General features: G+C 45.2%; 1 protein-coding gene across 5 annotated transcripts in view; it reads right to left on the minus strand.

Moving 5' to 3' along the window:
- Positions 1-3,189: 3,189 nt before the first annotated feature.
- The window catches only part of EIF2B3 (eukaryotic translation initiation factor 2B subunit gamma), a 104,642-nt gene continuing 93,481 nt past the window's right edge, over positions 3,190-14,350 (minus strand). For 4 of the 5 annotated variants that reach the window (XM_006178441.3, XM_014553982.2, XM_014553980.2 and 1 more), the window contains 2 exons: positions 10,752-10,855; positions 3,190-3,413 (listed from right to left, as the gene is read on the minus strand). In XM_006178441.3, the coding sequence (XP_006178503.1) occupies positions 3,361-3,413; positions 10,752-10,855 (157 nt within the window). In that variant the 3' untranslated portion in view covers positions 3,190-3,360. Of the gene's footprint in view, positions 3,414-10,751; positions 10,856-14,243; positions 14,333-14,350 lie in introns of all 5 variants that reach the window. The other variant, XR_004324987.1, reaches the window with a different exon arrangement.

Consider the following 14,350-nt stretch of genomic DNA (forward strand, 5'->3'; position numbering starts at 1 on the left):
CTAAACTACTCATTCACCATGCTTTGGGCTGGATATGTTATCCGGTCCAGGCAAAATCAATGAACCTGCAATGTGAAGGAGGGAAGCAGAAGCCCTGGCAGCCCCCGACTACCACCCATTATGGTTAGGGGCCAAGCCTGGGAAGGCATGCCCCTTCCTTCTAGGCAGCTTTAGGCCAAAATCACCTAGTCTCTAGTGCCAGAGGCAGCAACCAGGGATCAGAGAATGGCTTTTTGCCTTGATGGTGGGGGAAGGAGAGGATAAGAATCAAAGCAGAATTTCCCCATTTATCCCTGACAGAAAAGCCCCTGATGCAATCCTCCTGGGTGGTGGCAGATGGCTCAGGTTGAGGACAGGTCATCCTGACCTCCAACAGAATGTGTTCTCCTGCCCAGCCATCAGAGCTGAGCTTTCTGGACCTTCTATCTGGGTGGTCCTCCCCACACCCCCTTCCCCTTTCCTCAGACACATTTAACTATTTAGAAAGCAGCATACAAAGACCTGGCGGTACATAAGTACCTCCTTAGGCGTAGGGATGCCTGTGGATTAAAAAAAGTATACCCTTTCCAATTCTCTGGAAATAGAAACAGCTTCTAAACTAGCCTGCGCAGACCACTAGATTTCTCTTGAAGATCCAACTAAACAGAGTTCCCGTTCTTTCCACTGTAGGTGGGAGTGGGATAGCAAGAGTAATGGGGAGAACTGGGAAGAAGTGCAGCCTCCAGCCTTGGGAAAAAGCTTGGAGGGCAGTCTTGGCAGTCAGCCCCCTTACAAGCTCAGGGAGCTCTTGCTAGCAGGTAGGGGAGAGGTATTACTGAGGGAGGGGTTCGTGGAGCAGAAGCCATCAAATTTTGTCTGATCTGGTAAGTTCCCAGAACCCTGTTCCTCAACACCTCCCCAGTCCTCCCTGATTTGGCACTGAAGGCCCCCTTCCTCCTCTCCTCCACTTCCCTCATGGAGCATCACTGGGAGAGGCAGGGCAGATTCTGTTAACTCTTCTGCCTGCCTGGCTCTTCTGGCTTCTGTCCCATGGAGAGGTGGCTGGCCAGTGGACATTCAGTTGCTCACTAGATTTCAAACCTCTGTAGATGCTGCCAAAAGAAGACGAAAACTGTCCCTGCCTTCTGGCAAACAAATAGAGCAAAGAGAAGAGAAACCAAAGCATCTTGGGCACCTAGCCAGTTCTGGAGTTGTTGGAGACAATAGTAGCAGTGTCCTGAGCTGGCTGCTCCCAGCTGGGACTCAAACTCAGCAAGGCCTTCCCCTGGGGAAACTTCACCTTGTCTGTTTTCTCTAGCTCCTTTCTTCTCTTGGAGCAGGAACTGTTCATGGGTTTGTGCAAAGGAAGGCAGAGAGGCTTTTCCTCTACCTTACTACTGTCAGGGTTCCAGGGGCTCAGTGCGGAAGATCATAAAGGGGTATGGGAAGGCTCTGGGACAGTTTAATCAACCCCTTCTCTTCCCCCACCTCACCGTCCCTCCAAACCCATCCACCTCCACTCCCTTTCTGTGGTCAAGGAGCAGTCTTCTGGCCTCTTGGGCCACCCAGAACCCAAGAGTCAGAAAGCTCTGAGAGAGGGGAATAAAATCTAGAAATAGGAAGGGCTTTTAAAAGTCACCAAGTCCAACTTTCCCATTTTGCAGATGTGGAAGCTTAGGGACAAAGGACAGACTGGATTGGCCAAAGCCAAACATAACAGAAGGTAGGTCTTCTTCCATCCAGGCCAAAACTGTCTCCAGCATCATCTGAGCCCCACAAATTTAATTTCAGTTCCAAAAGAGATCATCTTGGAGGAGGGTATAGCTCATAGTGGTAGAGTGCATGCTTAGCATGAACAAGGTCGCGGGTTCAATCCCCTGTACCTCCTCTTAAAAAAGTAAATAAATTAACATAATTACCAAAAGAGATCATCTTGGGCACCACTACACCCCTTTACTCCCACCTCCCCTGTGGTCCTGTTGATTTCAGCCATTCTGTGGGCCATTTCAGCTCCTGTCTGATTAGTGCAAACTTTCAGTAATCTTGTCCTGACCAGGGGGAGGAGTGTGGAACTCTAGAGCAACCAAGAAGGCTGGTGGAGGTGGAGATCCCCCAGGGTAGGAATGCTCATCTAGTCTCTCACAAGTTCAATGAGAGCAACTAAGATTCAGGAAAGATCACTCAAATGAACTTGAGAGACTTCAGATTTTTGAAGCAATGTAGAAACCAGTATTTCAAATCACTCTTTATAATTACTGCCACCCACAGTGAGCACATCAAGAGAAACCTTTACTTTGATAATTCTAGGGGGTGAAATCTCACCCCAGGAACCACTTTCATCTTCCACCAAACACCTGCAGGCTGTAAAAGCAGAGTAGGGAGAGGCAAGAGCAGAGTGTACATGTGTTTGAGAGTGGGGGTGGCAAAGGGAAGGTAGACAGGGCTCCAGAAGAGCTCTGAGTATTGAAATCTCATTTCTCAATTATCTGATGCAGGAGAGTCTGCATAGTCAGGATAGAAAGGAGTGCAGCTAGAGAAGAGTCAGAAAGAATTTCAAATGACGATGTAGTTGGTTCCTGGCTCTTCCATACCAGGTTGGGCAGACCTCACTAAGGGAAGGTGAGAAGGAGTCTGGCTTCTCTCAAACCATGGCTTCCTTTTATTGTTCTTGCCTCCTCTAGAACCTTGGGGATAGGCTTGTTGGCTGGGCAGGGGCTGCCTCCTGCTTGCTTTAAGGGTCTCTAAGTGACAACAGTTGAGCTAGAGAAATTGGTCAGAGACTGGAAGGGTGGGAAGTGAATGGCAGGGGTTAGAGGGTGAGGCTGGGCGTGGGGTGGTGGTAGCGGCCAGGAATCTGTGCGGCAGGTATGGGGGCAGAGTAGTAAGTCTTCGGCTGAAGCTCAGAGGCCAGGCTGTCCAAATTGGCAGCTGTAGATAGGGAGCATCACATGCAGAGGCAGCAATGCCAGCAGCTAGGCCTATAGGTCTAAAAGCCTGATTAGGGTCAGGGACTGAAGTATGCCCAGGTCCTTTCAGGCGGGAGATGCTTTTACGGCCTAGGCTAGGCCAGCCAGTCAGAAAGGAGCCCTCCTAGAAGCTTTACCATTTGATGGCTGCAGCCTGATAACCTAGTGCACAAGAGCTAGGCCATTGTGTACTATCCTGTTCTATACGCTGGCTCTAGATGGTCTTTACAACATGAACACACACTGTGTATCCCTGGAGCCCACCTGATGTGGAGCTTGGGACTACTCCCCAAGTCTCCAGCATGCCTTTGTGAGCCCTTCTTTTATTGGAAAATAAATACAGAGTCAAACAGGTGGGCCAGTCAACATCTGTAGTTCTGAGGGCCAAGAGGATGGAATCTGACTTGGTCAGAACTCATATCTCCATAAGCTGGTCATTCCCCACGATCACCTCATTCACTCGTTTGGCTACAAAAGAAAAAAGAGAAGGTTGTTTGAGAATTGGCAGCAAAAGATGTCATTTCAAACCCAATTACTTCTGATTCTGTGTTCATAAACATTTAGTCCTCTCTGATGTGGCTCTGTGCTCTTGAGAAGCTCTTGGGAATACAACTTGCCAAAAGGACTATGGGACCCAACATCTTCCCACACAGGAGGAGGGACTGATTCTCTACATACCTGGCTTTCAGGAGATGTCACGTAGGAAGGGAACTGGAACTGATTCTTAAAGGATGAATAGGGTTTTTTCAGACAGTAAATCAAAGGGAAGGCATTCCAGGCTGTCAGAACACCATGAGCAAAGACATAAAGATGTAAGAAAGGGGAATGTGAAAAACTGTTGTGTAACCAGAGGATAGGGAATGGGGGAAAAGAGTGAGAAGAAACAAGACTAAACAGTTGAATGGAGATATCTGAAGGAGAAAGGGAGATGTCATATGTAAATAATACCACATAATTTATAGGGATGTTGTGAGGTTTCAATGAGGTAAAGAATCATTGAGTGCTTGATAAATAGTGGCCATTATTATTTTTATAAAATCCAAACCAACGAGGCCCTCCATGACCTGACCCTTCTCTACCTCTCCAGCTTCATCTTCCATCATTCTCCATTAATACCTATAAGCCATACTATTTTATAGCTCTAGACCTTAGCACATGCTGTTCCCTCTGCCTAGAATGCTTTTCTTCCCCATCTCCCTAAATGCCCCAATCAAGCAGCTCCACTATATATGATGCCTTCCATTCCAAACTGTTCACTTCCTGCTTTGTGAAAATACTCTACTTAACATGTATCTCTGTCTCTACATCATTGTATCATTCTCTTCCACTTCACTGTAAGAATCTCGAGGGCAGAGGCAGTGGATTTATGATCATACCCTAGTGTCTAGCACACCTACTGGCACATGAGAGATTTCAGACGTTTGGGGTAATAACAAGCATAGAGTATGGTTATGTAAATGGAGAGCCGAAGTCACAAGGAAGTGAAGACTGGTAGAGTGAAGAGGTTCAAGGAATTGTGAAGCAGAGGGGTTGGCAAGTTTACTGATGAACACGTTTAAGTTGTCCAAGATGTCTGGAAAAAGAGAAGGAGGAAAGAGGAAGACTGTGAACCCTCAATATATTTAGGGGAGTGCCCTGGAAGCTGACCAGTAATGGGGAGAAAGATAAGAAGAGGGTTAGCTTTTAAGGAATAAGAGCTACAGAAAGGAGGCAGTGAACCAATGGTCTGGAAGGGGTAGGAGCAACCAGAGGCATGCTGCCTACTTCTTACAGGGGCTAGGAGAGTTTTCAGTCTTCTGTTGGCTCAGACAGAAAAGACTGACCAGCTGGCTAAAAATGGATTCTCTCTCTGTTATCTTGGCCTCTAAAGGTTCAACAGCTTTCTTGCCACATTTGGGGGCTTGGGTGTGACCCTGACAGATGTGGCAGAACCTCTGACTTTCCTGAGGCTCTGCTTCAGCCTCAGAAGGGTCTGATGCAGCAAAATGAAGATCCTTGATGACAGGGCCAAGCCTGATAGTATGAGATACTTTGGTCTCTTCATACTGTGCATAGGCTAGAGCCTACTTCTTCTCTGTCAGTAGAAAGGGGGTTTCTGACGGAAGCTTTGGAGACCTTTAGATTTCAGACATGTTTTCTGTTCCACCCATCTTTTCAGCTTTGTTTCTTGCTATATCTCCCTTGTATACTATATTCTAGATTTTCCAAATGATGCATATAGTTCCCAGCACTTGCTTTTTGCCTTCAAGTGCTTGCTTACATGGTTCCCCTTTGCTTGAGACGTTCTTCCCTCCTGTATATTTGGTAAACTTTAATTCCCTTCATTTCTTCCTTCGAGATGGTGTTTCTGGTCCTTATGCCAACTGACCAATTTCTCTTTTATGTCCTTAATTAACCCCAACAGTCTTCTACCCTCGTATCTGTGAAACTTTACAGTACTCATCTGTGCATCTATAATAGACTATGAGTAGCTGGACAGCAAGAGGCAAGTCTTACTCATTTTTATACCCCCAGCTTACCGGAGCCTAGAATATAGTAGGCGATAATTGTTTGTTGAAGGTGTGTGTGTTTGGGGGCTTATGTGAGGGTACAGATATAGGAAAAGGAGCAAATATAGAAGGCCTCTGATCCTCTTATCAAAGAGAATATAATAATTGACACATCTGGTGCATTACAGCAGGAGTGCTTGGGGATCCAGAGTACCTTCAGGCCTATTTCTCTAAAGTTCTCTAGGAGGAAGAAAAACCTAGGTCTAGGCCTTTCACAAAGTTTGTTGCTATGGCACTATATTTGACAGAGGCAATCTCTTGCAAGAATAAAAGGTGACAATGCAGGAAAGGAGAGTTCTGAGCCATAAAGATTTGAATCCTAATTTGACTTTGAGCAAATTGCTTCATGTCTTTGGGCATGAGATGTTTCATGGGATTCAATAGAATAATTGATGTAAAGAGCCTTGATAAGTATTAAACAGAAGTTACAGAATGGTGCTGGGTCTGGCCTGCGGACTCCTGCTCTAGGAGGTGCCCCTCTTTATACTTTACAGCCACCTGCTCCCTTTAGTGAGAAGAACGGGAGGGAGGCCCAGACAGTGTTCAGGCTGCTAAATTCCCAGGGCTGGGGCTGGTCCTGGAGTGTGACTGTCAATCGGGCCCCACCTTGGAGGTAAGACGGACCAGAAAAGAACAAAGGAAATGCTTCCCTGGCTAGCTTCCCAGGGCACGTCCAAAAGCTCATCTTTGCCATGAGTGGGCCTCAGCTTGTATCTAGACTCTGATGTTTGCTCTTTTTTCATCCAGTCTCTTCCTAGTTTCTAGGGAAACTGGGATGTTTTGAAGACAGTTCCAGTTTCATTTAATACTCTTCTTGGTCTTCAGTGCTTCAGACCAGTGGGGCAAATGAGGTGTCCTTTTTCTGCTCTGCTAGGCTCCAAATAAAATACCTGCACCTTCTCTGGCTTGCCCTCCTTACTCTCCCCTCTGCCCCTGGTCTGCTGTTGGCCTGGGGGTGGGAGAAGACTTGCTCACCATGATTTAGGGGAGAAAGATTATATCTGGCATTTTGGGGGAAGATGAATTTTCATGGAGATTCAGTAAAGTGGAAGAAACCTGAAGAGTAAGAACAAGCAGTACTAGTTCTGCTTGGCAGGGTTGGAAGCAGACTCCAACAAACACACTGGAAAATTTCTGCCACTGGAATCAGGTCGGGAAAGATCCTAAGGGGAAGAGTACAAGGGAGGAAAGTAAGTTGGAGGAAAAACCAGTGAGATAGAAGGGAGTGACAAGTCACACATGATAAGCTGCACTTTCGGGAAGCAAGGAAGGATTCCTGCTAGCCAAGACTTGACCTATGTACCCACTAGGTCTACTTTCACGGCCAAAGACTGATCACTGTGGTCACAGGGGAGAGATCCAAGTTCTCTCAGTGACAGTAAAAAGAGACTCAGATGAAAAGTCCAATTAGTCTCCCAGGTTTTGACTTTGTTGGCTATGGCTTTTTGGCTGGCTTGAGCAGGAGGTCAAACTTGGCTGCCAGGATTTTTTCCAGAGATAATCTCATTAACTGAGCATGATGGGTGGGGCGAGTAAAGCCAGAACCTTTAGAAAATGCCTTGTTCTCCCAGTAGTGCTAGTAAAGGGCAGAGGGGTCAACACTAGTTCCATTTTTGGTGTAGAAGACTGTTATGGATGTGGTGACTATGTGGCATGCAAATGACTGGAATTTGGAGAGGAGACAGCATTACTTCTGAGGATGAATGTTTTTTCCTGAAATCCTTCCATGGGAGGGACACTGACTGGGGATTTTGCCATCCACTGATTTTCCAGTGAGGACCTGAAATGATGTCTGTCTGGGTCCTTCACAGTTAACAGGTATTGATTGCTACACTGACGGCTAGGAATTTGCTTTCTAAGTATGGCTTAGCCTCAAAGAAAAGTGATAATGGGAACAGGTGACTGGCTAGAAATACCTGTGGCAGGAAGGCACTGACTACTATGCTGGACGCACTAGTCCCTCAAGCACAGAGGATAGAGCAAGAAATGTTTAAAATCCAGATCACTTCCCTAGCTATCTCTCCTTCAGGACCATTAAGGAGAGGGCACACAGTGTTAAACAGAGCCAGAAAGCCTAGGAGACGTTGCAGTCTGTGACATCTGAGGGGTCTGGCTAGCGCAACTCTATGCCTCCCTAATGGAAGATGATGTGCCTCAAACCCTCAATATCTGGCATTCAGTTGTCATTCATGCATTCTGCACACAGAATGAAAAGGGGTTCTTGCAAAGTAAAAGGAGCACCATTACTTCGTTGGAAGTGGGAAAAACAAGCAGAAACTGTGAGGTTCCATGCTTCTGCACACAAGAAAGGAGGGTCCCTCTAGGGCAGTGGCAAATGGAGTTCATTCATTCAAATATGCCTGTAAAAACAACAAAAGGAAGCAGCTCCTGGCTCCAGGAGGGACTGAAAGAAACCACTAGGGGATGTTTCTACTTTTTGCTGAGCAGGAGATAATTTACAAAGACAAAGAGAAAGGAAGGAGGTGGAAGAAACACCGTGTTGGGCCACAAACCCAAATAGAAGAGAACAAAGAAGGACAGAGTAATGCAATGAAGAGAGGGGAGGGGACAGGATAAGAAAGCAGCCCCACAGACCAGTTGAGCAGCTGCTTTTGAAGCTCTGAGGATCCCTTCCAAGGCCTTCCATGGAGTCAGAAAAAAGGCTGGGGTTCTGAATCCTGTGTTTAAGAACTACCAACAGGCCCCAGACGCTCAAGAAACAAGTTTCTCTGCTAGCCAAGGGTATGCCTGGGTGAACTGGTATGTGGAGCAGGAGAAAGAGCTAAGACCCGAGGTCCCTCAGGACCAGAAAAAGTCAGGATATGGAGGCCAGATACATTTTCCCTATTGGTCTGAGAAAGATGGACTAAAGACATAAAAAGGTTATTACTGATCAAATTCTGCTAGGCAAGCCAGGAGTGGCTTCTCCCTCTGGTCTTTTTGGAGGCTGTTTGGCAATAATTCAGGCTAAAGACCCAGTTTTGTCATGTACTAGCTACGTACCTTGGGTAAATTGCAACTTTGAAGTCTCAGTTTCCACTTCACCATGTATCAATATTGAATCCCTACCTCAGAGGGCTTTTTTGAGAATCCAATAGGACAGTGCATGTGAGAACATTTTAAAGCTGTAAACAATAGCTGTAAACCAACAGCATTCTTGGAGGGCAGTGCCATCCATGCCTCCTGTGTTGGAGTTTAAGCTGGTGTCCCAGCCCTCTCACCTAGGCTCATACCCTCAGCCTGCACGTGATCACAGCAGAAAGGACCAGTAGCTAGAGCACTGCTGCTAACCAACACTCCTGCTCAAAGGTTCCCTGGTGAGACACTGGGTGGAGTCTGTCTGCCACTAGCTGAACTGAAAATGCTAAATAAAAATGCCTGGCTTCCCTACAGCTAGGGCATGGGCATATGACCTAGATTTGATCTATTAATGCAGCAACTTCAAATTTTGGGCTGGGAACTAATGATACAAAGAAGTAGGAATCAGAGAGAATCCACTTTGGGATTGCTGGGTGGTTGGAGTTGCAGTGCAAGCTGTGATATCCAGTGTTCAGTGAAGATGGCAGCAGTGTCCTCACCAGAATGATTTGGAGTATAAATCTTGGCTGTAACACATTTTCTAAGCTTGATTCTGCAGCCACCGTCGAACTGTGAGCTACTCAGTATCTTTTTAATGAATTCATAATCAGCTTAAATCAGCCAGAGTTAGTTTATGATGCTTATAACAAAGAATCTTATTGGCAAACTAGTGACACCCAGGAAAGGTTTCCTGGAAATGGCAATTCTCACACGTAGAGGAAGAAAGTACTTGAAATGTGAGAAGAAAAGCAATGAGGAGGAAGAACTGCATCTAGTTTCAAGAGAAGAAATAAGGTTGAAGGGTGGTTTCAGGCCAAGGCCACATCTTTCCAGTTCATTTATCAGTGGTGCCTGTGGTAACCATAAATTTAGGAAAAAAGCCAGAAGAGATCTCACGATAACTTCAACCATATCACAAATGCCTTTCCTGGAACCCTAATTCTCTGCCCTGAAATGCCCCCAAATTTGCCGTATGGATCCAAAATTCATTCACTCATCTCTCCTCTTCCCACCATCTACTTATAAACTAGGATCTGTTCTGAGAGCCAGGGATACATATTGAAATATCCAGTCCTTAGCCTGAGAATCTCAGTCTAGTAGGGAAGGTAGATTCATAAATAATCTAATTGCTGTAACTTGTGTACATATTTTAATAAAGGTATTGACGAAGGTGTAGAGGAGGAAGGAATGCTCAGTGTGGCTGTGGGGAATCATGGGAAGAGTCAGGGAAGATTCTACAGAGAAAATACTTGGGCAGAGTCATCAAGAACTCCAGAGAGGGAGAGTGTGCAAAGGCACAGACACAACAGCACGGTGTGTACTGGAGCACTAGGTCCCTTGGTGTGCCCCAGGAGTTGTGTGTACTTCTCACAACATTTAGCTCTATCTAATTCTCACAACTATACTCCGAGATAGGTACTTATTGTCTCAATTTTTCTGGTTTCAAAAATCTGAGGTCTAGAAATTAAAAACCTAACCTGGTACACATCCAGTGAGTTGCAGAGCTGAGATCTGAACCCAGGTCGTTTTGAGTCTAAAGCTCACAAGGGAGGTATATGACTTAAAAAAGGGAAGGAGAAAAAACTGAAGAAGGCCTCTGCTTACTGAGAAGAAAAATGATGTGGCTTCTACCAATTCAGAATTGGTGGGGTTAGTTCCTTCAGCACCTCCCCTACCCAACCCTATTTTACGTTTAAGAAAAATCTCAAAGCACCATGTCTAAGCAGTTGAGAATGACTCTGGGAGAATGGCTTCTGAAGAAGCTAACCTTCTTTCAGGCTAAAAATCTACGGGACTACCTCCCTTAAATATCAACTTAGATGAGGCACTCAAGGACTGCAGGAGGCCAGAGCTAGTTCCAGAGCCCTTCTCTCTCATGCCTAACAGCCACTGTAAAGTATTGGTGCCAACCTGAGTCTTTCAAACTTTCTGGTATGTTTTAAATTTGATAGTAAGGCTGCATAAATATAGATGAGATAAATTCCTAAAAATAGAAGTCAAAGTCAAAAAAATCTGACAGTGGTGTCAATCCCCCTCCTAAAATGGCTTTATCAGTTTATGTTCTCACCTGCAGTGTATGCATATTCTTGATCCTCAGTTCTCACCAAGTAAGCATTATCTGTGCTAGTGTGACTCCTAAAAACTGATATCTGTGATTTTAATTTGGGTTCTGATTTACCTTTGGCTTCAATCCGCTGGCCATTTCCAATTAGGCAGTCCTTGATGTCTGCTCCTTTCTCGATTACAGCATTGTTGCAGATGACGCTGCCCTGGATGTTGCTTCTGTAACACAGGAGCCAAGTTAGAGAGTGCCCACAGCTCTCATCACCATCCTCATCACTACGGGTTAGGGGTTCTGGTTCCTCCATAGGTTAGGAATAGCTGGCCATTCCAGTTAATGGCTACATGCTTATCACTAGAAGACAGAATGGCTCAGCTGGGCCAAGGGAGGACTGGGCTTTAGAGAAGTCCAGAATTTATATATGTTCATAATGACACTCCCCCAAAGCCTGAAAACAGTAAACAGTTTGATTTCAGTTCTTTAGGCACTCTAGGCCTGGAGGTCTAAATTCCATCCAATCTCTCTTCCTCTGCTCTAGGGATAGAAGCTGGCGCTGGTCCCTGGGGCTGACCCATCACTCCTGCTTCTCATCTGGGAATATATACCAAAATTCATTTGAGGCTCAAATCCCATGAATCTTCTTAGGAGATCAGCTATGGAAACAATGGGTGCCCCATAGCTCTCACCACAGACCCTGTTAATCAAAACCATACTTGTTTAGAGAAACCAGTGTTTTTAAAACCAACTCCATGCTACGTAAAAGACTACTCTAGACCCTAAAGCCATACTCTCAAAAGTAGCATTGCTGGCTCTTAGCATTTCAGTGTGTTTAAAAAGCATCTTCTTGGCTTCTGAGGACTGGTGGGTAGGGGGAAGTTCCTTTTGAAAATCTTCACTAGCATTTACTGTACACCTACTACAGGCCAGGTACTGTACTAAATATTCTATGTACATTACAGGAGTGACTTGCAAATCTAGCCATTTCATCAGAAAAACCATCTGGAACATTTCTAGATGATTCTGGAAATATCATTTTTACCTCTGATGCAGTAAAAATAACAACCATGTTTTGCAGATGAGATAACAGATTTAGAGAAGTAAAACCATTTACTTAAAACCACATAACTGCCAGGCAGCAGTTTCAAAACTAGGTCTGCCTGTCTCCAGAATCCATACATTTAATCCTAATGCCATACAAAGAAATTAAGGGGAGAAAGAGTCTGGAGAAGCTTGGACTACCGAGTTGTTTTTCTGAGTCAAGATGGCTCTGTGGAAGGAGCTCTGTCCTAACAAGGAAATATTCACTACCCTAAAGAGTCAGAAGTGGGCAGCTGGAGGGGAGAAGGAGGTGAGCAGGAAGGGTGTGAGTAGCCATTTAAATGAAACAAAACCAAACAAAACACCAATGAAGGAAAAATCCTCAAGCAACACAGGAGGCAGGGGGGATGGGAAAGAGGCCATTCCAAGGACTGAAACTACCTTGCACAGGCCATTAAAAAAATTCTTCCCAAACGTCAAACTTTAGTAAAATGCAAAAAGGGGATTCTAGCACTTTATGGTATTCCAGAGACCTCTTTATCTCTATTCTTTCTAGAAGGTTAAAGCTTTTGGGAAACCAGCAAAAGGCCAAAGCCACAGTCCCTCTGTGTTATAGGCTAGAGATGGGCAGAGATAGTGTGAGTTTGTTTTTGGCTCAAACTCAGGATATACTCAATGGGTAGGCATTAAGGTATCTTCTGGCACTTTCCAGCTTGCCCTCTGCCTTAGCAGTCCAGTCAGCAGTTAGGGTAGTTCCCGCTCTTGGGAGGAAATTCACCCCAAGAGTGGTATGGAAGTATAGAAAGCCTCAGTTACAGAGGCTCCTGAGATAGAGGAGACTTAAAACTGGCTACTAGTTTGTCACTGAAAAGTCTCATTTCTTTTTCCAAGGTGAGAATAGGGGGGATGCTTCGTACTCAGTAGAGCCTGAGAATGCACACTCTGGAGCTAGGCAAGGGGTAAACATAGTCAGCAAACAAGAAACAGCCATCAGGAACTCAAGCTGCCATAATTACAGAGTACTAAATGGCTATTTTGGAATCTGGGAAATAAGTGGGAACCATTTCTGAAGGAAGAGTCTGAAGGGATTGAGGTCAGATTTCTACAGCAATGGATAGCCTGGGTTCTCCTTATGTTTAATGGGTCTGATTGAGGGCCTCAGGAACCTCCCATATGGCTTTACGGCCTGTCTTATCCAGTTTGTGTTTACCTCCCTCTGGGACACATAAACTATCACTGGAGAGTCTGCAGATGTGATAGGGAAAAAATGGGTTGATTGATGGGAAGCTGGGGGCTCTTCTGGAGCTCTTGGTCAGTGGATCTGTGGAAGGCTTTGAGATGAACATCTGACAAAATGCTTAATCAACATGAAACTCTTTTACTACTTGTTTCTTCAGTTGTTTCCCATGATCACTGCTATAGTCACAAGTCACCTTCATTAGCAAGGCTGAGGTACTCTGGAAAAATTTCAAGCCAACATAGCTTTCCCCCATCCAGAAAGAAACTCCATGGTTAAGGATTTTACTGTAAGTGTGTGTGTTTGTTCATGCTGGAGGGGAAGGACAGACACTACCATTTCAAACAAGCCCTCTCCAGGTTGCCAATCCATAGTAAACACTTTGCATTTTCTTCCCAGTGCTTAAAGCAGGAAGGGAGGTGACTTCCTACCCTACTCAAGAAAAGACCTGGCCCCAGCGCCAGAACTACAGTTTCTGTATCCTAGTTTTAACTCTCAGCTTGGTACTAAGGACTCTGCTGGGCTGATGCTTGGCTGTGTTCTCTAAGAAGCTGCTCAGAGATGGCTAAGATTAATGGGCTTTTGGTCCTCATTTCTCCTTGGTGCGGTCAAATTTTAAGCAAAGTTGCAGGTCTTAGGAAATTACCCTGAAAACCCTAATGCTCAGTGGAGAAGAGGTCATGAGAAAAATACAGAGGCCTACAGGTAAGATCACTGCTTGGTCAGGCAAACCATGCCATACCATGTTGTGGCAGATGACATGACGAAGAAGCCCCCACCTGGGAAGCAGGAGAGCCTCCAAATTCTCATTCCTCTTCTGGCTTTAGTTAGGATTTTCTTCAGTTCATTCCAGGAGGGAAGGGAACCCACATAAATCTAATGTCTAATACATCTCAGTCATTTCACAAAGCACTTTATATTTATTATGTTGCTTAATCCTTTTAGCAAACCTGCAGGAATGGTGGCATTTATTCCAATTTTTACAGAGAAAATTGGGGCTCACAGAGGTTCAGCAATGTGCCTAAATCTATGCAGTGTTGAGTGACTCTCCACTGTGTTGTGGGCTTCTGCCTCGGCTGCTGACTGTGCAGTGTTTGGCAAAGAGCCATGAAACTTCTTAGTAACTCTGAGGACAGGCAGGTTCTTCTCTGGGGATTACCTAGCAGGCTTTCTAATCTTACGCATAACCTTAGGGGAGAAAAGAGTTTGGAAGTGGAGATACATGTAGCTATTCCAGGTGTGTGACTAAAGGTCTGCTTTAGGCCAACTAACTACTCCAGCTCAAAATTATGGCTGAGTTACCCACGTCTTTCCAGACACCAGAGCCTCCTAACCTTGTCTCAAGGGGTCCTGGTCCAGGTGTTCCTCTAGATGAAGAACCATGTATTATTTTTGATAAGATATTTCAGGCAGAGAGAAAAGTCTAGAGAATATAAAGAAC

The sequence above is a fragment of the Camelus ferus genome, chromosome 13 (genome assembly GCF_009834535.1).
Source record: "Camelus ferus isolate YT-003-E chromosome 13, BCGSAC_Cfer_1.0, whole genome shotgun sequence".
Taxonomy (NCBI): Eukaryota; Metazoa; Chordata; class Mammalia; order Artiodactyla; family Camelidae; genus Camelus; species Camelus ferus.